This window comes from Lonchura striata, chromosome 3, assembly GCF_046129695.1.
Source record: "Lonchura striata isolate bLonStr1 chromosome 3, bLonStr1.mat, whole genome shotgun sequence".
NCBI classification, from domain to species: Eukaryota; Metazoa; Chordata; class Aves; order Passeriformes; family Estrildidae; genus Lonchura; species Lonchura striata.
Window position 1 is genome coordinate 36,786,881 of NC_134605.1, and position 24,958 is coordinate 36,811,838.

The window sequence follows — 24,958 nt, forward strand, 5'->3', positions numbered from 1 at the left end:
CTTATCTCATTACTCATTCAGATTGGGAGATGTGGATCATTAAGCTGGGTACTAATTTGCTCCTAAACTGCACTCATTCATCATTAGCTGGCAGTGAGAGGTTGACCAAGTCAGTTGTGGAATACTTCTGTGACCCTTCCATGGATTATATATTTTCTGCTTGAGCTACTTAATAAATTCTCTAGAAGTTATTTTAACAGTTTTAGTAGCCATTTTGTTAAGCAAGATGATTTCTGTGGCCAGGTTAGTAAAGAGGTATCTTTGTCATTTCACAATTTGTCTTCTGTACTCTGGATATATATGTTTGCTATTACCTTCTGTACTGTGCAAAAAGGGCATTTATGTACTGTTCTTTATAAAAATACATCTCTGATGGACTATTATGATAAATCACAACAGAATTTGGCACTGCACAGAATGCTGTATCTTCACTGGGGCAACACAGTATCAATAAGATAATTTTGCAGTAACTTGTCCCTCAGATTATTTTTTACAATAAAGATATTCTCAGTAATCATTTGGTGGATGAAGAACTATAAATGCCCATAGTATGAATCTTCACTCTCATGTGTTGTGCCAGCCAAGCTTTAATAAATCTCAAATAAATTAAAAATATTTATAAAAAATATGTATGGGTATGCAAGCATCCCAGCAGATTGGGAATTAAGCACATTTGCAAGGCATAAGGTGCCCAACATTTTAGTTAAGGAAACTTCTCTAATGGAAATTTTACAGACCATATTTTGCCTTTTCAAAGACCTCTGGGGGTTTTGCCATCTTATAATAGTTTATAAAAATATGAGCATAATATAAGTTAGAGACAGGAGCAACACAAGAAATCACTAATTTTATCCACAAAGCAAAATTATTTTTCTAGAAGACACAGCAGATGCTTATCATCTTAGTATTGTTGTATTTTTTGTTTAATAAATAAAATAAACCACATATTTTGGGGGCTTTTTCCCCATGGTACGGAACTAGAACTGTTCACCCTAAAAAAGAAAAAGACACACGTTTAGAAAAGTATATTGAAATGTACTAAGTCACTGAATTACCTGATTTTTCAGAGGGAAGTGAAACACTGTTTTTTCCAGGATCCAGAATAACTGCCAACCCTGAAGAGACTGATGGGAGGATGCTGGTACTGAGATCTATGCGAGTTAAACTTTCAGGTTCTCTTTTCAAGGCTTTTGGAACACCCCCAACACAGCTATCTTCTGTCTTCTCCTTGTCCTGACTGTTCTTCTGGGGACTTTCAACAATATGAACAATGCTGTGCTGGGCCAGGTCACAGTTCTGTAACACAAAACCAAAATTGTGATAAATAATTAATTCTGACATAATGGACAAAATCCCACTATCTCCAGTTTGTTATTTGTTAAATGGTCTCCATTTTGTGGAGAATTTCAGTGTGCAGTAATGGAGTTCAAAGCAAAGTGACAAGTGTAAATTGCTGGAATTAGGATTACTTGCATTGCCAAAAGGGTCACAACACTTACAAGTGATAAACATTTAACAAAGAAATAGTGGACCAGAGCCAACAGCTCTAAATAAGTCAGGTTTATCGGCACAAACTAAAAAATCTCCAGAGGGAGCATTACTAAATCAAACACTAAGAATATTCAACACTTAAGGGACACTTGCACAGATAATGCTGAAACAGACTCTTCATGTAGCAATTTAGGGTAAAACTTGATGATCACAAATAGTTCATGAACAAGCTACTCCAAAATATTTTTATCATCAGGAACAGGGAAGATAATGCTACTGATGAAGAGTGATACTATTTCTTCTCTGTAATGTAATTTTTAGTCTAAATCTGGTTTTAGATGTAGACTTAGTATGAGTATCCTATTCTTTCCAAAAAAGACATTTAACTATTGATGACCTTAGATTGAGAGAAAGCCTGTGGAAGATTTCAAGACTGTTGTGGTCTTTCATGATTAAACAAAAAAGCTGCTAGCCATTTTAGCCTAAAATGAGACCATTTATGGTCTCACAAATACAGAAGCTCTCCTCCTTTTCAGTCCTCACCAGAGGTGATTCTTAGACAGTCTTTCCAGATCTTGTGTCTTAGAAAATAGCAGGGTAAATAAGGATCTCATGAAAGGATTATGGATGTCTTTCACAACTTCTTCATTATTTTCACAATACAGAACAGAAAAGCAAAATATTATGTCAGAAATAGAAATTACAGAGATTTTGGAAGACCTATCATTAGCAAAGGTCTTTCAAGAAAGACTTGTATTGCTCTTCCAACAACACACCTTGCAAGAAAAAAAATGTTCTTTATATGGTGATACCTTCTGGAACCCAATTCTTCAGGGTCATGAATGAACATAAGCATCAGCCTACACAGAAAGTGGGTAGTCTGTCAAAAAATTAATTTTCTAACTCTCTGCAGTGTCATTAGGTTGTGAAACTCTCTGCTGTGAAATGTCGAAGCAGACTTTTGAATCCGTTTGGGAGAAACAGAAAGATGCATTTGTCTTTGTTTCTACACAATACTTAAAAATTGTCATTTGTATATGCAACTACCACACACACTTTAATTGTAAAAGATTCCTTTACAGATATTTTAGTGGTCTTTATATCCTCATTCTTCCATGCTCTCTTCTACTACTTCTGGTCACTTTTATATTGAGTGGTTTTCCGTCATGCTCTTAGGTTATTTCTCAGTACTTCTCCCTCCACTCTTTATTTTTATGCAATGCAATTTAAAGGACAAAAATCTGGCTTTTGTTTTGTTTTAATTGAATTTTCAATAACACACTCTCTCCTTAGTGAAGCAGTAATCAGCCAGCAGATGTTTGCTAAAGCAAGGACACTGCAGTCTTGATATTCAATCAAAGCAATTATTGGATTTCAACCTTAAAAGATCATGTTGACATTAAAGGTCTCTCCTTGTTTGTTTTTTTTTAACATCTTGTTGCCCATAGCATTTTAACAAGATCCATTTAAATAGCTCAATCATTTCATTATTAACACAATATACAAAACCAGTCTGTCATTCTAAAACTCCTTTCACTAAGAATACTGTGTGGCATTATAGAATTTAATAATCTAAAATAAATTAATAATGAAATTATAACTAGGCAAATTAGGAGCTCAAAACTGATTTCTGAGTTACAGTGAGAGTTTAAAAACAGAAACAGGTATTTATGTAAAAACTCACAGCTTTGGAAACCCCTAATAAACTGTCAATCGGTCATACTCTGTTTTAATGATCACCTCTTCCAGCAGTTTTGCTTGCTTACGCAGACAATGTCCTGCCTTTCATTTTTTTCTCAATATTTACTGTCCTTCTCAGTAGGTTGTTTTTGTTTTTTTAAAGCTTGCATCAGTTCCTGGTTCAGCTCACTGCTTGATGCTGTGCTACAATCACAGAGGGGATAGTGCATGTGAGAGAATAAAATGGATGGGAAGAGCTACTTAAACAAAACAAAATTCTCCTACAATTCCACCACAAACGTTTTCAACCATCCTTGCTTATCTTAGCTCTCTACATGTTTATTTGCCTGGGTATATCAATTCATCTTTTAAAAGTATAAGTCCTTTTCAGGTTCTTTTTGCAAGCTGGAGGCTTTGTGGTTAGCTCAAAAACAATGGAAGGGGTGACAAAATAAAACTCCATCTTACCTACTATTCTCTCTTCAGCAATATCAAGAACTACATAATTCAGAAAAAGCTGCAAAATTTGCACTTTAGGCAATTCTATAGATTGCCTCAGCTGGTTAAACCACAGTGCTAATAATGCCAAGGTTGTGGATTTTATCTGTGCATGGGCCATTCACTTCAGAGTTGAACTCAATGAACCTTGTGGGTCTCCTCTAACTCAGAATATTCTGTGATTCTGTATATGACCCTAGCAATAGTGGTTTTTTTTGTATTTCCCTTAATAAAATTTTAAAAGAACAGGTAACATGCTGTATCTTAGCTTTCTTCCATCTCTTTATCTAAAACAAAAACAAGCTTTGACAGATTGAACATCACTACTGCTAATGACAGTGTAAATAATGGTCTCAGGAAAGCTTAATTAGTGGATCTCAGGATGACTTGCAAAGAGCAGGTAGGAGAAAGAACCAACATCCTTTGATATTTACCGTGTGTAGATTTCATATGGAAGCCACTGAGCAATAACAAACATGGTATCCTAAATCATCAGTTTTGCAATGTTTTTCTGAGTACATGTGAATGGAATTTGGCTTGTGTTTAAAGGGGGAAGGTAATCCTCAACCTTTGTAATAAAAGTGATAAAACTGTACAAGAAGAAAATAAAAAGAATTGTGATCATAGGCTAATTGTGGAGAATCGGGATGGGAACCTAACCAAGCATTTCCCAGAATATGGGTGATTAATGCTTTATTGCAGATTACATTTCATGGACAATAGATGGGCTAAATTGACAGCTTCTTTTTTGAGAAAAGAAGTAGAATTCTGTTTCTGTGAGAGTTTAGGTTGTGCCTTAGGTTACTATTGTAAGATAAATTATTTATGTCAATGTCATTTTTGTTTCCTTCATGTATTTGTTTTACCCCTCAGGAAACATGCTTTTGACTATACCTATTATTAATGATTCTAGAGATATTGTCTTGTCTTATCTGCTGATTCAAATTAATGCCTGTGTGCCATATTCCAATGGGAAAAACTACAAGTGTATAAAAAGTAGATTGTGAAGTATCTTGTTTCACTAGAGCAAAGGGAACTGAGACAAAAAACTATGAAACTCAGTAATAAGGACTGGATCTTTAGAGAAAATAGGTTTTAGCCAACTTGGGAAAATTAATTCAGAGCAGAAAAAATTAAAATTAAAACTTTTTTTTTTTTTTTAATCCTAGCCTTTTACTTGTTTTTTCCTGAATTCTCAAGCTGAATTTCACAAGGCTGAATCAGCACATCCTGAGTGAACAACACAATATCCTTTGTTGGTGAGAGCAGTGGGCTAACTAGAAGGTCAGCTGGGAAGACTGAAATAAATTATGAAAAGGGAAAAGATGACTGTGCTTAAGTTACTCTGAAATCCTCTTGTTAGGCACAGGCCAATGGGGAACATTTTTAAACAAAAAGATTAGATGTCAGGAAGAAATTCTCCATTGAAAAGGTGGTGAGGCATTGCAATAGGTTTCCCAGAGAAGCTGTGGATGCTCCATCTCTGGAAGTGTCTGTGTACACCTGATCCTAATGGGTAGCAGCCCTGTCCACAGTGAGGGGGTGGGAACTAAATAATCTTTATTGTCTCTTCCAACCCAAACCATTCTGTGGTTCTGACAGATTTCTGTTTGATATCTTCTTCACAACATATTTGGATAGCAATATGTCCAAGATTGAAGACCAAAAAAAAATTCCTATTACCATCTCAATAAGAGTTGCCTTTGGGCAGTTTTACTTATCTGCTGTTAATAGCCCCATCAATGCCTGGCCACATGACTCAGAGATACACTGTCCAGGAGGAGGTGATTAAGGACACACCTCGTCACTCATAAAAAACCATTGTGAGATGCTCCGCCCAGGGGGGAGGAGCTAGGCATTCCCACCTGGATAAAACTGGGGAATTCTAGACAGAGGGGCAGCCTTTGCATAGGTTCTCCAAGAAGATACAGCAACTACATTTGCCATCCTAAGAAGATTGCAGCTACTCCAATTTGGACTGCTACCAGCATGCTGGCCAGGTTGAATTCTGACTTTGTCAGTAGTCTTTTCCCTTTATAGTATTACATACATTTTTGTCCTTTTCCCTTTTCCCAATAAATTGTATTTCTGACTTGGAGTCTCTCACTGGTTTTACTTTCAAACCAGAACACAATACCAATACTGAAAGGAATTTTCTCAGTCTAACGAATGTAAACACCACAAGAGATATCATATTTTCTGAAGTGCAATACACTTCATTTTGAAATATATTGTCATAATTTAAAATTTTATTTAAAGAAACATTAATGCAGAAAATAGTTTGAATCTGAAGCTTTGTATGTGAATATAAAAAAGCTTGTAGTGTTTTGTCTAGAAAAGGAAATTGACAAATTTCCGTTTCCTGCTAACCATGAGTTGGGAGTTTTAAGGTGTTGAGGTATTTTCTTATTGCATATCAATCACAAAGAAAAACTCTTTACACTCCACTACCTATGATTCAATTTGAAATTCCACCTTTTATGCTACCTGGAGATTCACACCTTTACCCATTAATCCCTGTGGCCTATTGTGGATACAGTAACAGTGGAATTGTCAAATTGCTACCTATTTAGATCAAGCAGATAATAGACTGCCTGATGCCAGTCCCTAAGAGATTCACATAAGGCCAATGCTCAAGAAAAGGTATTTTCTAGGAATGATTATGAAGACCCAAAAAGTTGGCTCTCCAGTTTAGTTTTGTTTTTTTTTTTTCCTTAAAAATAGAACAACACATCCCTTCAAACCAATGGAACCCCATGTAAACGTGTAGATGATGCACTGATTTTATTGGGAAAATATTTTTTCAAGTAAAATGTAGAGAGACATTAAAGATTACCCTCAAAAATAGACAAAAAAGCATATGAAGTTCCCAGAAGAGAGAGTAAAAAAAAAAGCTCAGCAAGACTTTCTCAACTGTTGCTGTAGCCCTTGCACAAGGACAGGGCCCAGGTTTCAAAAGCAGTAGAAACTAGTAGAAAAGAAATCAACTGGAATAGGAAACACTATTTCATCCGCTGATCACAGTGAATGCAAAAAATGCAAGAAGAAAAAAGCTACAGCATGATAATACACTTAATTATACAGGGTATAATAATGAATTTGAGAGTAGAGGCTACATAAAATAAAATACACAGATATAGAAATAATATTCTGTTGAGCCATGTCAGTTTAAGAAATTGGAAGCAAGATTTGCAAGAAGACTTAACTTTCTTTTATTTGATCAGCTAATATAGAAAGAAAAATCAGCTTCTGGGCTCGGAGAATATTATGCAGGTCATAGGAAGAGGAAACTTGAAGGGAAAATTAAGCACTGTTAAAATAATGAAGCAAATCAGCACTCTGATCTGGTATCAGCATCCATTTGTGTGAATACTGACTGCTTAGTGGCAGTGAACTAAATATTGCTTCACATGGGGCAAGGAAAAAAAAGCCAGGGCACCACCAGGCCTAAATTACATGGACCACTTAGCAGTTAAATTCCAGCAATCAGAAACTACTTGCTTTTTTATGATGCTATGGAATACATCTATATTTGATTTCAGTGCACCTTTTCAACATGTCCAGAGTTATATACCACTGTTCTAGTTTAGCATTCAGAATATTGTGGGTGCTAAGCAACACCTAGAAGTAGAAGGAAAAATAGATACATTATTGAAAGCACCACACATTCAAATAAATGTGATTAAAGGGCAGAAAACCCTTCACTTAGCAGAAGAGTTAACTCAGACACATTCAAATTTAATTTAATTATTTTTTTAGCAAAGAGAACAGTTGATGTTGAACAAGAGGAAATAAGTACATACTCTGGCATTTACTACAGCCCCTTCAGCCAGTGATCGCTCTGTGTAGTAAGAAGCCCTCACTAGCATTTACAAAAATAAAATCCCCTGATTTACAGTTAAAGGCAATAGTCCATATATTACAAAGGTTCTGCTCTGAATTATACTCTTTAAAGAGAAGTAAAAGTCTTAGGATTTTATACTGTCTAGTCCCTTAATGAGTTAATAATCTGCTGGAAATGGAAATGTATTCAACTAAGTCAGAATTCTCCCTCTTCCTTCACTTACAAATCACTTTATGCTTCATTTCCATCTTTTTCACATTATAGCACAAAAATTTAATGCTAATTTCTAGTTCAGTGGAGGGAATGCAGAGTTAATGCTCAGTTAGGAATGTTGCAGGGTTATTACTTTTTGTACACAATCTAAGACCTTAGCAATGCCATATACGTATTTCTAAATGGCATTACTAATAAAATGACACCATTAATATGATAACTTTTCTTGAATGCGGATCTTTTAGCATGAATTCCCAAAAGATATATGAACTCTTCTAACAAATAAAAATGTTTTATTGGCAGCACATGAGACAGTTTGAAACATTAAAATACCTGCTTAGATTATTGTTATTCCCTTCAAAACTCTGCATAATGATCTACAAAAGACACAGAAGGCAGCCAAACTTTTTGACATTATGTTTACAAAACTATTAGTATCTCCACAGTGACATTAAGAACATATCATGCAATAAAAAATGGAAGAGAAATAGTCAAATGAATACTAGATTCATATAAAACTTTTCTCAGTAAATGAACAACTTTTCCCTTCTTGTAATTTCATATATCGTGCACAAAGAAAAACCTATAAACCTGCCCTTTATTATAATGCCTGTATAGAAAACAATAAAGAAAAACTTTGCTCTACATTAAAAATGAATACAATTAAGTTCTCATGACCATTCGCTTTCCTCCTAAACACAGTTGAGTGCAGCTCATTATTATTCTATCTTCCATACTGAACTACCTGATAGAATTTATACTCCCTAAACATGTTATCTCCAGTTGTAAACATAAAAAAGAAAGCTTATTATTTTTAAGGTATGGATTGAACTTTCCATTGTTCTAATTTCTTCTGAAGTCACACTGAAACAGAACAAGTAACAAGTGTATTCTGTAAAATGCTTGAATGAATGACATTTAGGCACATTTTGGTCTGGGTTAAATGGTAATAAAAGATACTGTGCTCCCAAAAGGTCTCATAAGGAAGCACTGTTCACAGTCTGCAGAGTGCAGCTTGGCCTCGGGACTGTGGACTATATGTTATTTGGCTAACATAAGATCTAATTTTTATTTCCTGTTTTCCCTTAAATTCTTCTTTGAGAAGGCTTATCTCAGCAAGGCAGACACTGTGACTGCTTACACTTTTGTGTAAAGCATACATCAAGTATTAGTGAGTATGTGAGGAAGGGGCATAAAAGTGGCCTCACACTGACACCTAATAAGTGTCAGGACATTACTGAGACATGAATTCTATCTGAAAAACTGGAGAGTCACTTACTACCAGAACTCTGAAAATATTTTAAAGACCTCAGTAGCCTCTCAGGCTGATGGGGCACTTTGGTAGCAGCTAGAGAGCTGCAGAAAACAAATTTGGAAAATTCCCTTCTCCAAAGATCTCTGAAAGAATTCCTATGCATTGTAAAAAATGTAGAAAGCAAATTTTTCCTGTGAATTTATTGTCTAGAGCATCAAAAGTTTAATAGCTATAAATATTTATTTCAATCACTTCAACTAGTCATACACAGATGCCTTTTTCATGCTTTATGGCCAGTACCTGGTACACATCCCAACCAAGGAACACTTTGGTCTTCTACCTGTCCCAGTTCAGGCATCTATATATCAGTTTGAGCAGCTGCTATGAGAACAGCTGTAAATAAAGCCTAGTGAGCACCCTATGTGGCCCTACTTGGTAACTTCTTAACTTCTGAGTATAAACATGGGCAAGATGTCAACTGTTTTCTGGAGCTTTCCCTGATTTTACTTAAAGACTTGCTTTTAAACTAGTAGTTTATGTGACAGGCACAAGTGATCTTAGATTTGATTTTTGGGCTATGCCTACTAAAATATCCCAGCAGGCTAATGCTGGAAAATCTATGCAGTGCAATATTGTGCAGCACAGCTACATATCCAACTGGACTTTAGCACTAGTTTGTCAGATACATAGTTAGGTACCTTAAAAAAACAGTTTATAGATTCTTCCCAATCCCTAATGGGGGTTCTGTACCATATCAGAAAGGACTCTTAACAATAAATTAATCCCTGTGCCCAGTACACATGGGCATAGTTTGTCACCTCATTTATTCCCACCCCTTATGAAATCATACCTAATTTTAAAAGGGAGAATGCTCATGTTATGGTTTAACCTGGTAGGCAGTTAAACATCCCACAGTCACTTCTTCAATTCTCTGCACCCACCCAACCCTAAATGGAATTGTGGGTGGGGGGAGTGGGGGTGGGATTGGGAAACAAAGTAAAACTTGTGAGTTGAGATAAAGATAGTTTACTAGGACAGAAGAGAAAGGGGAAAAAGTCCAATACACAACACAATTGCTCACCACTCACCCATGGATGCAGCTCTGTTTCTGAGCAGTAGCCCTTGGCCAGCTTTCCCCCTTGTTTATATACTGGTGGATAGGAGAGGCCACATCGTGTGGAATATCCCTTTGGTCAGATGGGGTCAGCTTTTGTGGCTGAGACTCCTCACAACTACTTCTGTCCCTGCAGCCTGCTCACTGCTGGGGTGGGGTGGAGCTGAAAAACCCTTTACACTGTGTAAACACTGATTAGCAAGAACTAAACCTCAGCGTGTTAACAATGTTATTCTCATCCTAAATCCAAAACACAGCACAGTACCAGCTACCGGGAAGAAAATTAACACTATCCCTGCCAAAATCATAATTACACACTAATACAAACAAGGTGAATGCCATGAAGATATCATAGAAATAATGAAAATTTGATATTCAAATGAAAAAGTAACCTGTGTGATTAAAAAAAAAAAAACATCAAGCATAAATGGAAAATGTGACAATAAATGAATCTAGACTGATTCAGCTAAATAGCCAACAGATATATTAAACATAGCATTATAAAAAGGAGGTGAGAACACCTTGTTGAGTCACAGATGAAAGATGTTTTTGAACATCACAAGAAGAGAATTATGACCCATTAGAAAGATTAGGAAAAAAAAAAGTGCTTCAAGAATGCATTTTTCATTTTTACCCATCCCTGGGAAAAAATGTTCAATTTACCCCTGAGACAATTCAATTCTAATAAAGAAATCTTCAATTATATAGCATCAAGCTCTGATAGAGAGGTTCAGTATTAAGATTTAGTTAGAAAAACATAGATTATTAAGACTAAGAGGTTCCAGAAAATTATTTTTAAACTTTTTGTTTAAAAAATGGCATTATCTTGCATACAATCAGTTTACAACATGTCGTATGCCTTTCATAGGCATGTCACATGTAAGTCCAAACCCTTTGCTAAAAAATCTGGAATATTAGGCCCTTTCCACATGGATGAGACATTGTTTAATTTCGATTCAGATTAAGATATAGATTGTGAAAACACATGCAGGAAGAATGGCTGTGAGCATTCATGCAGAAGGAAAAAGTGCTGTAAAATTGAGAAGTGCCAAGGTTTCAAAAATTTTAAGTTTTACTGAGATGAAGATTTCTCCAAGCATGTCAGGCTTGTCTGAGTAAACAAGCAAGCAAGTAACCTAATTTGCACTACTAAGTACTGCAGACCAAAAGTAGTAGCTCTCCACAGCAAAATGGTTTGTGTCAAGGACCTGACATACACTCTATAAAGTTTGGGAATGCTTGGGGATGTTTTGAATTTAGTCTACCTCTAGTCTTTGCTCTCTTTTGTGACTTTAATAAAGTTCTGAAATTCATCTCCCTGTTTAGTTTCAATCAAAAGGTATCTACTTTATTTGCTCTGAGGATGCTCCACAATGCAAGCCAAAACATGGCAAATGGGGATGATTGGGAGATTTATTGCAAAATCTGACTCCTATTTCAAACTGAGACACTAGTCCAGACACAAGTTCATTTTCTCATTCTGAGCTCTCAAAGGCATCAGCAGACCCATTTCAGATTATCTGATGGGGGGGTATTACTGCTGATTAAAGGTAACAGCTTTATTAAAACAGCCACAACTGCTGTCTAGTTGCTTACTTTTGTGCAGTGATTTGCTGGAAGTTACATTTTCAGAGAGTAAAGGAAATACATAAAGTACCATAAAATGACTAAATTAAGATCAGCAATTGTATGCTGTCCTCTCTTCAAAACTAAACCACTTCTCTTTAAAAGATCATTTGGTAATTTTTTCCTACAGCATGGAGATTCAATGGGTTTATAACTGTTAACTTTCTGCTGGTGCATCAGGTAAAACCACCAGAGAGATTTCCCCAGAAAATCAGACCTGGTTTGCTTGGCTAGCTCCACTAAAAATCAATTTAAAAATCTATTATTTAAAAAAACAAATGTCTTGTTAGCAGTTGTGCCAAGAAAGCATATAAACTCCTGTAAACTTTCCCTAGCAATGGGAATTAAGCTTTGTAAGTCTGGACTTGTAAATCATTTCTGTCTTAAAGATGCACAAGCTGTACAGTACAGACACATTTTAAAGCTAGAAAACAGGTTATTCAGACTTAGAATAAAGGGCAGAAAAAAATCCAAGACAAAGCCAGCGACTGTCACACTTCAGTAAGAGAAAGCAGAGAGACTACCAGCACAGCTTCTAGCTCTGTGTGACAGGGTTTTTCATGAGACACAGCAAGTACTGTCCCTTGTAGCACACTTTTTATCAGACTGGATGCGTGCTCCAATGGGCAAGATGCACCCCTTAACCTCAGAGCAGCTCTTAGCATTAATTACAGTTTCATGGTCTGAAAACATTTTCTGACTTCAGCCAGGGACCAGCTTTAACAATCCTGGAATTCTCACTTTACTGAGAAGTAAAAAGTGATGCTCCTCTTACTCCTGCAAGGATCAACATTCAATTTGTAGTACAGATGCTACAAATTAATCTTCCTAAAACTCTTTGATCTTTTCCAGTCTCAACTTAGGTCCCTCTTAAAAAGGGACTAAAAACATTCATGCCAATCACAAAACACGATCACATGTCTTTTTTTTAAATTTTCTTTGTTTTCATCCTCATTGCCTTGAGTGAGAAAAGCTCTGAAATTAACTCAATGACACAGTTAAGAGTGATCTGGAGCTTATATTTGCATGCTTTTATCAATGTCCACTTAAATGATGCTAAACTTTGATGGCTGCAATTAACAGGATAGAAAGCTGAAACCCTTACAAGTATAGCATAAATTGTCTTTTCTTCAAATAAGCTGCCACTGGAATTGAAAGCACAAAAGATGCAGAGGAAACAGTGATGGGCTGCTCTGAGTGGGTATGGAGGGACACAGATCTGAGAGCTTCCGTTTTACTACAAAGTGAAGGAATTTTCCTTATTCAAGGCTGGTATATTTCTCTAAGCTAAACATAAAGGAAAGCAGCTAGAAATTTGCAAATTTAAATATATTATTTCTTTTTATATATCTGTAATGTTTAGAAATGTGTATTTTTTAAATTTAAGTAGGGTACTCAAATTGATTTTACTTGGGTTCTAGTCACAGTTCTTCAGAACATCCAGGGCTTTCATGCTTTTAGGTAAATTTCAACCAGAAAGAATTCCTTTATTTTTACTTCTTCTTTTACTTTTTTCACTTCACTTGTAACTGAGAAGGAGAGGGAGAAATACATTGGGTGAAAGTTTGCAATATTATCTGCAAATAATTAGGATCCATGCTCAGTTTTTGGATGCTGGTTGTTACAAGGCACCACCAGCTCAATAATGGTTTTTTGATATGGAAGGATGGGGCTATCACACAAAACAAGCAGGATGAGAGATTCCTCTGCTGGGCTCAAGCTTCATCTCTTCTGATTTTAGCACTATTTTAGTTGCTTCTGGAGATGCAGCACCCTAGCTTTGGATTCAAGTTCCAGCAAGCTGTACACACACACCCAGGAATGCAAGGTGCCTCAGGGCACAGTTGTTGCTATTTACCACCTTTTAAGGCACAGCCACCAGGCACTCATAACAATTGTGGAATTTTGCATCATAAAGCTTCATGTATTAAACCCAAAAGTCCTCAAAAATCATACAGGTTCTACTGCAGGAGCTTAGTGTTCTCAAAGATGAGAATGCTACACTTGTAAGTCTGTGCTGTCCTTTTCTGACAGCAATGCCAAATAACAACTTCCCACTTAACCAGGGCACAAAAAGAAACAAACTAAGAAGAAATTAACAAAAACCATATTTTCCAAACAATATACTTAATCCTTAAACATCTGCCATTCAGTGTTTGTATTAATCACAATTCATCAGTATTTCAGGAGCTGTGGTGCCACAGAGACGTTGCGGGATGAGTGAAGCTCTGCCCTGCTCTGGCACCCATGACCCAGGTGAGCAGAACAAAAAGGCACAGCTTGGCTTAGGATAAACACCAATGCACCACTTATGCAGGCAGCACTGATACACCCACAAAGACAAAATGATGCATTTCACAACTAAAAGCTGTCTTGTCATTATTTAAAACAAAAAGCTAATTTTAGACTGTGCTCCACAAACTGCACAAATCAGTGAGTGATAAACATGAAAACATAATTATACGTATTTAAGTTACACTTGAAGGTTTTTCTAAATGAATGTATGCAAATGTTTGAAGCCCAGGGGCAGCTCTTTCTTTTACTCAGGACATTCACTTAGTTTTCTGAGCTAATATTTAATCCAGTATTCAGTAAAATATCATTAATTACTTTAATAAATTCCTAACATCCTGTGAGATGTCTTTTCCCTCTGAGCTGCAAAACAGAATCTTCAAATGCCTTCCTCAATGAAGTGCAACAATTTTCACTCTACAGTCCTTTAATTGTAAGAAAATATGATTTTTAATTTTCATCTTACTCCTTAATGGTCATCTTTGTAGTTTTAAAGAACACTAAAATATTATATTTTGGTAGGAAGAATTTTGGAGCAGCAAGGAATAGGAGGATTTCAATACAAAGCTCAGTTAAAGAATGGTGTGATCTAGAAGAGTAATTTGATAACAAGGAAGAGTAACAGGTACAGTGAATGACTCAAAAGATCTCCATCTTACCCACCACCAGTTACTTTAAGGGAATTTATAAGAAGCTGCAGAAGGCGATTACAGCAAAATCTTATACCTAAATTTAGTGTTAGTACCCATTAATTTCCTAGTTTTTCTAGATATTTTTATTATTTGTACATAGATACATGGTTTCAGAACACAAACGGAAAAATGTGGGGAAATCCACTGCCTTAATCCCTATGGGGCTGTCAACACAGTAGCTATATCAACATTTGTGCTCAAACTGCAGCACTCATACTCTAACCCCCACATCACACATAAAACAGATAAATGAAAATTTCTAATATCTAGTCACTTTATAGCCATTATTTTAGATATGCTTATCAAGTCATTCACTGATTTTCTCTCTCACATCAGCAGTTCAAGTATTTTCAAGTATTTCAAGTATCCTCTTCTAGAAAAGTTTTCTCTGGTACTAGCAATTGTATATGACTCACAATCCTTTCCACAGATGCTCTTCTGACCTGACCTCAAGAATTTGATTATTGTAGCAGCCCTGCAATGTGCCAGGGAAAATAAGAAGAAAAACCTCCTGCTAAGAAGTGTGGCAGCAGCTGCACAGCTAGTGTCTAGACTGAACTGTAATACAGTGTGGTGCAGTTTTAATGGATGATGCTCCTCTGCTTCATGGAACCTTTTCTTCCCCTGCTCTTGCATTTTTTATTTATATTCCTATTTTGTATTTAAATTAGAGATAAAATCAAGTCCCATATCTACAAGAATATTGCAGAATACCTGCAAAAATTATTTATTGATTTAAACCCTCAAGGTCTATTTAATGGATTTTAAAAACAAACAAACAAACAAACAAACAAGCAACAACCAAAAATCACCAAACAAAAAATGAAATAGGGCAGACTGCCCTGGCAGCAGTCAATGTAATTTAACCCAAATCCATAGAAGAGGATTGATCTTACTGAGCTTATCTCTAATATGGTTTACAAATACTGACTCTTAGTGTGTTAACTTAGGCACTCTTTGCTCTGAAAAATGTTTTTATACCTACTTTCATACCAGATGGACACTCAAGTATTTTATAAAAGATGCAGAAAAAATACATTATATAAAGCTGTGAAGAGGCAAACTAATATCAAAAACAGAAAAAGAAGTAATGAATTTGCCTGAACCAATCTCTTATTTCATGACCTCATCATGCTGAAGCTGCCTATCTATTTCAGAACAAGTGATAAATATTAAAATGAAATTTTTTTTGCATGTCTTATCAAACGCCTCCAATATCAATTGTTTTCACAAATGTTTTCTCCTGCAAGAAGTGAATGCCTCTTCATCAATCTTTTATCAAAAGTAATCTTGTTCTGATTTCAGCCTTATCAGACAACGTTTTCTCTCTCTCCTTTGTTGTTTTTTTTTCCCCTTTCTTGGCAGAAGGTACATGAATATCATTTTACACATGACTGTGGCTGCATCTCCATCAGTCAGGAAATAGCAAGTAACTGTGAAGAATATACCACGGTCCTGCAGAGCTCCAAAGAGTAGAAATAATTGTGCCTGATATTGACAAAGTAGGAAAGCAAGTGTGCACATCTACATGAATGTAGATGTGCAAATATTCCTTCTTACAGTGTATTCTTGCATTTCCAAATATTTCTTAATAGAGAAATGGTCTGCAACAGGGAGCTGTGCAGGGAGAGGCCACAACCTGCCACATGCCAGTCACAGCTGAGCCCAGACACCTTCGTGTGGGTCTCAGATTCAGTCAAAGAAAGAAACTGAGAATTTCTAGCCAGGCAGAAGCCTGGGAAAGAGCTGGAGAAGAATGTAAATAATTCTTTATCTCTCTTGTTATTCACATTGTTTATAGTTAAGTTCTATCACTGTGCGTCAAGCACTCTGCACCAATGGTGGTGGATTGTTTTCACTTCAGAACCAATGGAGTTGGTCCTCACAAAGCTCTGTATAAAAGAGCAGTGTGTTTTGAATAAACCAGAGTTTTACTCTCAGCAGCCTTCTGAGTCAGAGTCTCTTCATTCCCATCCTGCCTCGACAGCAATGCCTTTGGGCTGGGTGAGCAAACACATAGAGTGCCAAACCTGCAGCCAGGCAGCTGAGCTGGCAGCACCCCACTCCAGCCTGCCCAGGAAATACCTGCAGGTATCAGGTGAAGAAGACGCACACGGAGACCGATGGCTGGAAGGCGTGGGACTGAGGGATGTGCTGCTGCTCCAAGTGCTGCAGAGGCAACACAGCCACAGGCATTCTTGTCCCCATGCCAAAAGGGAATTTCAGCCCACAGGGACAAGCTGTGCCAGGCTGGGGAGACCCCTGAGGGACTGCAGCCCATGGGCACCCCTCACTGTGGAGGAACACTGAAGGACTGAAACACACAGGTGAACCTTGTCAGCCAGAGACATAAAGAACAAAGGAAAACCAGAAAGGAGTGTCAGACAGAAACCATTATGTACTGTACTCCAATAATGTATGTCACCTGTGCTGCCCATTACCTCACCAATGAGACTGTGAGGGACAGACCACAACCAGCAGTGAAAACAAGGGAACTTCAGATTAGGAAGGGGAAGACAAGGTGTTTTTTTTTTTTGTTTTGTTTTGTTTTGTTTTGTTTTGTTTTTCTCAATAACAAACTCAGTGTTCAGAAGTTTTTGTTTACTGACAATTCATTAAATCTAGCAGCATTCAAAGTCCATAATATTTGCCCCAGAAGACTTCCTTGGTCTCCCTGAGCCCAAAATACATGGAGAACTGCTCAGTCTGAAGGCTCATTTTAATCACCACGTAGGACTGTAGGGGAAGAAAACATTCTGAGTAAATACAACGTTTTCTGCTGCTAAATCTGGACAGCAACCAAGGTTTCAATATATTTGAACAAGATCCTCAGTTTGTACAAATAAATGTCATTCCAAAAGTCTCACAGCATACTGAGGCCAATGCACACTGAAAGAGCTCCAGAACAGACTGAACTCCTGCAGCAACAAGAAGTTGAATACACAATGATTTCTACAGGAGAGACAAAGAGGCTGCAAAATTCCCATTTTTGACTCCTCAGGGGAAAAAATCACAATAAACATAAATAAAACCACCTTAAGAGAAAAGGGGAAAAAGTTAAAAATTAAATTAAATTTACAGGCAAATGACAGGAGCCTAGTGCTCCCCACACAAAGTGCTATGCATATATCTTCTTCATAAGCATGCATCAGCTCGTTCCTGCCACTCAGAGGAAAATCTTGTCTTGAATACCCCAAACAGAGGAGAACTAAGGAGACAAAGAGCTTCATTTAGAAAAATCCATAAATGAAATTTATAGCTTTAGGGGCATACTACACCTAAGCTGCTTGACCAGGTTCTCAGCTCCTGGGCTGCTAAGGAGAGAAGTTTCATGGCAGGAAAGTGTTCAGGTGAATCACAGGAGAATCAAGCCCAGTGCCAGGATCATTACAGATTCCCACCTTGTCATGATGCCTCCTCACACAGCAATATATGTGAGCACAGATGAAGACAGGCAGGAGGACTCAACCATTAGGGATACAAACTGCTGTGTTTTAGGAGCATGTTTTGACTTGATCCTACTTGGTACAAAAGTGGCAGAGTTGTAGTGTGTTAGGAGAATGCTGGAGACAAGATGATGATTTGTCAGTGCTGACTTTGGAGATAAAAGATTCTGGGGTGCGGGGAGCTATATAGTCATGAATGGCACACAGAAAGTGGTGGAAGAATGATTATTCACCTTTAAATACTAAGGAAGTATCTGATAAAAATGCCAGGTGTAACCTTAGATGAAGGCTTTAATTTTTCATACAAAATTTTATATTTTATTTCTATGCATCTGTCTTGTCTTAAGGTGGAGGGAGGTTGAGGGGCATGTGTTTGAGGATTAGAAAATCACCATCAGACAGGGAAGCAGATAATTTATCTCTTAAAGCCAACACTGTGTAAGAACTCTTTCCCATTATGCTGTTTATATATATCCCTAGGGGTTTGTGGTTCTCATTTTTTTAACTACTTTTATATCTGACATGATGCCTATAGGACAGATTGGCAGATTTGGTGAAGACTTTCCTTCTTACAGGAGTTGTTAGTAACACAAAGGATGGGAAAATTCTCTTTTTAGAGAACACTTAAGTATGACTAATACATTTAACATTTTTATCATGTTCCTGATGAAAAAAGGCAAAATTTTGCTAAATGGAGGCTGGAGAGAAAGTACATATGATGCGTTCTCATCTGGAAGTTACCCCTAGCTATAAGGTTAAGGCTCAAGCTAAAGTTTTCCACCATTTACTCCTAAGACAAATCTCCCAAAATGTCTTTCTTTTTGTTTTTTCTTCTCCAACATGGCCTCAGTAGCAGACTTTGCAACTAATAATAAAGGTCTCGAAGATGGAAGCCATGAAAGCAAATATGCTAATCTTTTAAGAAACAGATAACTTTGTGTCATTATGAAGAGAAGATTAGTCACTAAAACACTATTCCATTTTTCTGCTGACAGTAAGTAAAAGCAAACTGATTTAATATTATATTTCACTTCAAATCACATTAAGAATTTAGAAGATGCACTGTGAGATACAAAATTGCAAAGCCTGGTTCCTAAGAAGATTTTAGTGTTTTCAACTAGTACTAGAAAGATAGTGCCTAATTTTATACAAAACAGAATGGTGGAGCCTACTGTTATTATCTTGAGGTTTGTATATGAGAATTGTCATGGTAAATATGCTTTGCAATATTGAAAAGCATGATGACATATTTTTCTAAGGAAGAAAATATGCTAAATTCCTGTAATTTTGGAATGTTAATGTATGAATATGCAGAGGACAGAAATTGTACTCTGGTAAAGAACACTTCAGCAAATTTTTGTCATGCTTTGTTTCAGCTCAATTATTTTAAACAATATTGAGATACCAGCTTACAACTACATATAAAGTCCTTAGAAGATACACACAAATGCTTCATAAATATGTGGCATAAATATAATTTTCAATAATAATTACTGAACCTGAGGAGAAACTAAAAATGAAGAGTCCCATTACCTGCTGTGAAACCTTAATAAACAAATTCCTATTAGACATTAATTTACATTTGTTTTGAGGCGGTTTGTTTGTTTGTTTTTTTCACAGGGATGAGGTACAAAACATACAGAAGCATATATTGAAAATGTCCTATAGGCTGATGATTTAATTGTGGCAGTTCCTCAACATCAGTAATTACTTTGCTCTGGTTTACATTTTTCATAGTAGAATGCTACATTTTAAGTATCTGCAATCCTTTTTTTTTTTCCAAGCAGAATTCTGTGTAAGGGTCAATGTTCAGGGAAATATCTCAGCTTAAAAAATTCAGATCCTTGTAAGAATGAGACTAAAGAAAAATGCAATGTTCTTACCTCATTAGCAGTACTTTTGATGATAATGAATTGGTAGTGATGGTACAAAAGGTCAATTACTGGAACAGGATATTGGACTATGAATGTGAGAAATGGGCTCAGAGTTTAATGATACATGATGTTCAATAAACAAGTTGTCAGACAAGGACAATGGGATTTTAAGAAAAAGCCTGGGCAAATGGCCACAGGGAGAAATTCCACAAGTAGACAGGGACCAGACACCAAATGAGACAAAAAGGCAGGCTGGTGCCAAAGAGAGACTGAAAAGAAATGTGAGAAATAGTCATGATCAAAGAAGATAAAAAGTCAACAGCCACAAAAGAATATTTCTTTCTCTTAAGCACAATGGAACCTGGAAGCTACAATCTCTGATAGAAAATAAAATGAAACTAGAGGGCAAAGTGCTTCCCAAGTACTTCACTTCCTCCCTGAGTTTGACAAGGGATGATTGTAGCATAGTGCAACATTGGTTACCCTGTCATTTGGCATGGCAAAGGGCTGTGGGATGTATTGGGATATATAAGTGATTTCAAATCTGTTACTGATTTCAATTTTTTTTTTTTCAGTTTTCAGGCCCGGTAAGGGCTTTAATTATTGACTTAATAAATTACATAATTAATTTTTCCCCTACAGGATCATTACTTCATTCAGTAACATAATCATCTGTAAGACTGTAATGGAAGCTCTTTTTCAAAAGATGAAAGAAATATCTTTTGTTTCAAACAGAAGGGGATTGAGCAAACAAGTGTATGAACTCCCAAAGTGCTCTTTAAAAACATTAAAGAATGCATCCTTAAAAAGTTGTAAGGAAGTTTGGTAAGGAAGTTAACTTATGTGTCAGATGTGTTGTTTACTTAGTTGTCTCAATTTTCTGCCTATTTTTCTTAAAATACAAACGCTGTGCAATAAAAAATCTTGGACGTAAAATTTTTGTGAAACAAGTTAGAAAAAGAAATTGAGAGCCTATCTTTATAAAATCCTGACTATTCTGTTAAAAACTGGAGTCTGGTGTGTCATTAAAGGTTATGTCATAAACTGTGTGGAACTCCTGTAAGAAGATGTAAAAGTCTATTTTTCCTCTAATTTGTATCAGGTTATAGTATATTATTCTGTTCTCTTTTTTTTATTCCAAGACAAGTTCATCTTGGCAGAAGTTATGTATTCTTTTCTTTTTGCATTACTTGGTTATCCCTTAATGAGAACAGACAGGCTAGGGTGTTTTTAAAACTTGTATGAAGGACAGCAAAAGCCAGCTCATAGAGGGGAATGGCCATGATGAACACATTCCTGTTTGTGTTTAAAAATGTTTCCTTTTTGTGTTTAAAAGTGATTAATTGAAGTGGCAATTTTAGGTTCATCTGTTTTATTAAAGTTCTGAAAAAAATAGATAATTTGAAATATTTTACCAGACATAAGAAAAAGTTTGGATTTGCTGTATCATAATAATCTGAGATATATTATTCATGTGATTCTATTTGCTAGATGGTCATATTTAGAAGGACGTTCCTTTTACAGGGTCTCAGCTGTTACTAGACTGGTATGGAATTGGACACAGATGAACAGACAAATTGTCATTACCACAGACTTCATTAGTAGCTAAGATGGTCATATGTCCATATATCCAGAGTAAACAAAAGAGACAAGATGCAGTTGGCTCAATCTATCATGGGAAAAGGCAGAATGTTACAAAATTAAAATCTGGTTCTGAACTATCTGAATTCACCTCAGAACAAAGTCTAAAAAGTTAAATAACAGCACTTTGTGTTATAATGGCTGGGTGTCTTAATATTTTATGTCAAGTGTCAGTTTTCTAATTGTGACACCACAATGGACTCACCACAATGTGAAACTCATATATTTTTTATGACTTTCCCCAAACTTAGGACATCTTATAGGGTAACCTATAATCAGTTAATAAATAGTAAATAAACAAAACTAATTTTGAAGATTAAAGGGTGTGAGGCCTCTTCGTTTGGGATTTTGTTTTTTTTAATAACAATCTAGCTCTTGTGCTGAAGCATAATATATGATAATATAGTTCAGAACATACAAAATCAATTTTCAGCAATAACAAAGTAGTACATGGCTGACATGATATACAGAGGGAGGGAGAAAGACAAAACATGCCTGAAAAACACTTAAGAAAAGGCTTTTCATTATAATCTAAACTAGTAAAAAATATAGGAAGATTGCTAGAGGCATTTCCATGGGCTGACTTATCTTTTAGATATTATCATGAAGACCTATTGAAGTCTTAAGTTATTTCAGTGAGTGGTTATCTAAACTTTACACACAAGGACAGTAGATTTTTGTCCCAGCAAAGAAAGATGTAACTGCATAAACATGTATTTTTGTATGCTTCAGATTTTTTAAGATACCTTTGCTGTCTTCCTGTTCACACAATTCTGTTTACTGATTTAAAAGTATTACACGGAGAATACAAAACCAAAGCAGGGAGAGCAGGAAAAACTAACTCTGGATCACTTTTTTACTTGGAAGGAAAATGATAGCATTTAAGAAATTATTCAGTTCAATAATCAGTTTCAGTGCCCATTTTTAGCAGTACTTGAATCCAAGGAACAGATTTGTTGAGAAAACAATGTATTTTTTTTCATGAGTAAAGTTTAAAAAGTTATGAATGCTAGTGCTTGAAGGATAAGAAGATGGAATATAAAGAAATAGTAATGAACATTCAAGAAATCATAAACAGATGTTACAATTAATTGATACAGATGTTAAAAACCAGGAAAACTCACAAAGATCAATGAGCAGTTTAATAAGAATATGCAGTAAGAGATAAGGAATAAAATATTTATAAGCATGTAGTGTAAACAGGAGATGATGGGACAAAGTAGAAAGAAGTGTGACTAAATGGAAATATAGCAAGTCCAAAGGTGCTGTGCCAAAAATCACTACTTTGTATGGTCACAACATAGCCTTTTATTATTTGAGGGGCTCTGATGTAACAAGCTGCCAAAAGATTTTAATTATGCCACAGAGACAGAAGACAAATGCCAGCAGATGTCCAGGCTGAGCCATGTGCAGTGTGGCTGCACCCAGGTTCTGCCCTGAAACATCAGCACCCGGGATATCCCTGTGTGAGTTCTCAGCAACTGACCCTGGGCAACACCAACTCCTGTATAAAGAGCATGGATCTACCCAGTCCCACACTTATGTAAACATAAAAATTCTTCTCCTCTTTGGAAATGGCATTCCCATTCTTTAATGCATAGATGAATGGCTCACCTGCTTCCCATATCTTCTTTTCACTGATGAAGATCTGAATTTTGCCTTATTTCTTCATTCCTGTAGTTATAATACATAGCATCACATAAAATTTACATAGCTTGCTGACCTTTATAAAGTTTTTTCAGTGTGGATCTGTATTTTAGACACCCTGAATTTTGCTGATATGCATACCTAAAAGTTTGTGCAAGTGTAACACTAGTCCAGTGGTCCTTTCCATCTGAATTTGTCTTTTTTTTTTTTTTTCACATTTTCATAAAGGCACTAGCATTGTGCCAGTGTCAAACCCTGACATTATGAAAGCAAAACACTTCCTTCTTTGCTAGTGTTCTTTAGTTTTCCTTGTGTTCCAAGCCTGTTTATCTTCTACATGTTCCCTACATGTTCCAGTACAGTATCCACAAAGAGGAATGTAATATAATTGGAATATTTGTTGATGAAGATAAACAGGATACTCATACCTCTTCCTACCAAATGTTTAATCAACTGCTCAAGAAAAATCAAGTAAATTTATAGCAGCAACAGAGGAATTTTCAATGCCTGGACCAATTAATAGGTTTCTCTCAGCTATATCCAGATCTGTATTAGTGACATATATTTTTTTTGTTTTAATATATTATTTCCTTAATTTGTAATCAGACTAAATATAACTGAAGACGACATGAAGATACTAGATCAAAACGTACTTCCTCTTCATAAATTCTTATACCAAACTGGCAAAAATATCAGACAAGGAAATCCTGAAATAGAGTATTGAAAATGATTGGCCAAAGTATCCAGTTTCTCAGTCAAATCTGCTGTGAAAATAATAAAATCATGAAGAGGATACAGGGAAGTAATTTCTATTTACATATCTGTGTTCTAGTCTAGCATTAGATAATTTATATAATTTGATGGAATAATTTATGTTTGGTTTTTTTTTTTTTTTTTTTTTTTTTTTTAAAGAATTAAAGTTTGGAATCCTCATGGTTTGACACTGGCCAAACGCCAGGCACCCACAAAAGCCACTCATTCATTCTCCCCCACCACAGCTGGATTGAGGAGAGAAAAAATTAAACCAAGGGTTCATAAATTGAGATAAGGACCAGAAGGAAACAATTCAAGGGCAAAACAGGCTCAGCATAGAGGCCCTTATCGACAGATGCCTGTTGGGTCCTCTCAACCCACCCTCCCTGAAACAGCAGTGGTCCTGTCTGGACTCCATGCTGAGGGTATGCAAAGAAGAAACCAGCAGAAAAATGAACCTGAGAATAAAAGCAATAATTTTTGCTGGATTTGGGAGTTGCACAACACCAGAAAAGAGCTCCACTTGCCTGAGAGTTGAGCAGTGGGAGCTGGTGGCTTCAAGCAGGGAAAACGGGAAAAGAGGGTGAAGGGAATTGGCTGGGTCCCAGGTAGTCATGAGCTGGACTGACTGAGCTAAGCACTGAACTGCTGTTTCTCACACAAAGTTAGGCAGCTTTCTCTTTCTCACACTCATGCAACCTGCCAAGTGACATCTCTCGAGTCTGTAAACAGGCAACTCCTTGATCTGTCTGCCTCGGCTTCTGCTCAGGTCAGCTGTGGATATGTGGTCACTGCACTGGAAAGGAATGTTTTACCAATCTCACAAAAAAAAACCAGCCTTAGCTTCTTCCATTAAACTGCATACTGGTGCTTAATACATACATATCCTTTA

At 36.3% G+C, this 24,958-nt stretch overlaps 1 protein-coding gene across 1 annotated transcript in view; it reads right to left on the bottom strand.

Moving 5' to 3' along the window:
- PRKN (parkin RBR E3 ubiquitin protein ligase) overlaps nt 1-24,958 on the bottom strand; it is a 681,559-nt gene that overhangs the window by 465,943 nt on the left and 190,658 nt on the right. The window contains exon 3 of the mRNA XM_021544140.2: nt 1,056-1,296. Coding sequence (XP_021399815.2) covers nt 1,056-1,296 — 241 coding nt within the window. The remainder of the gene's footprint in view (nt 1-1,055; nt 1,297-24,958) is intronic.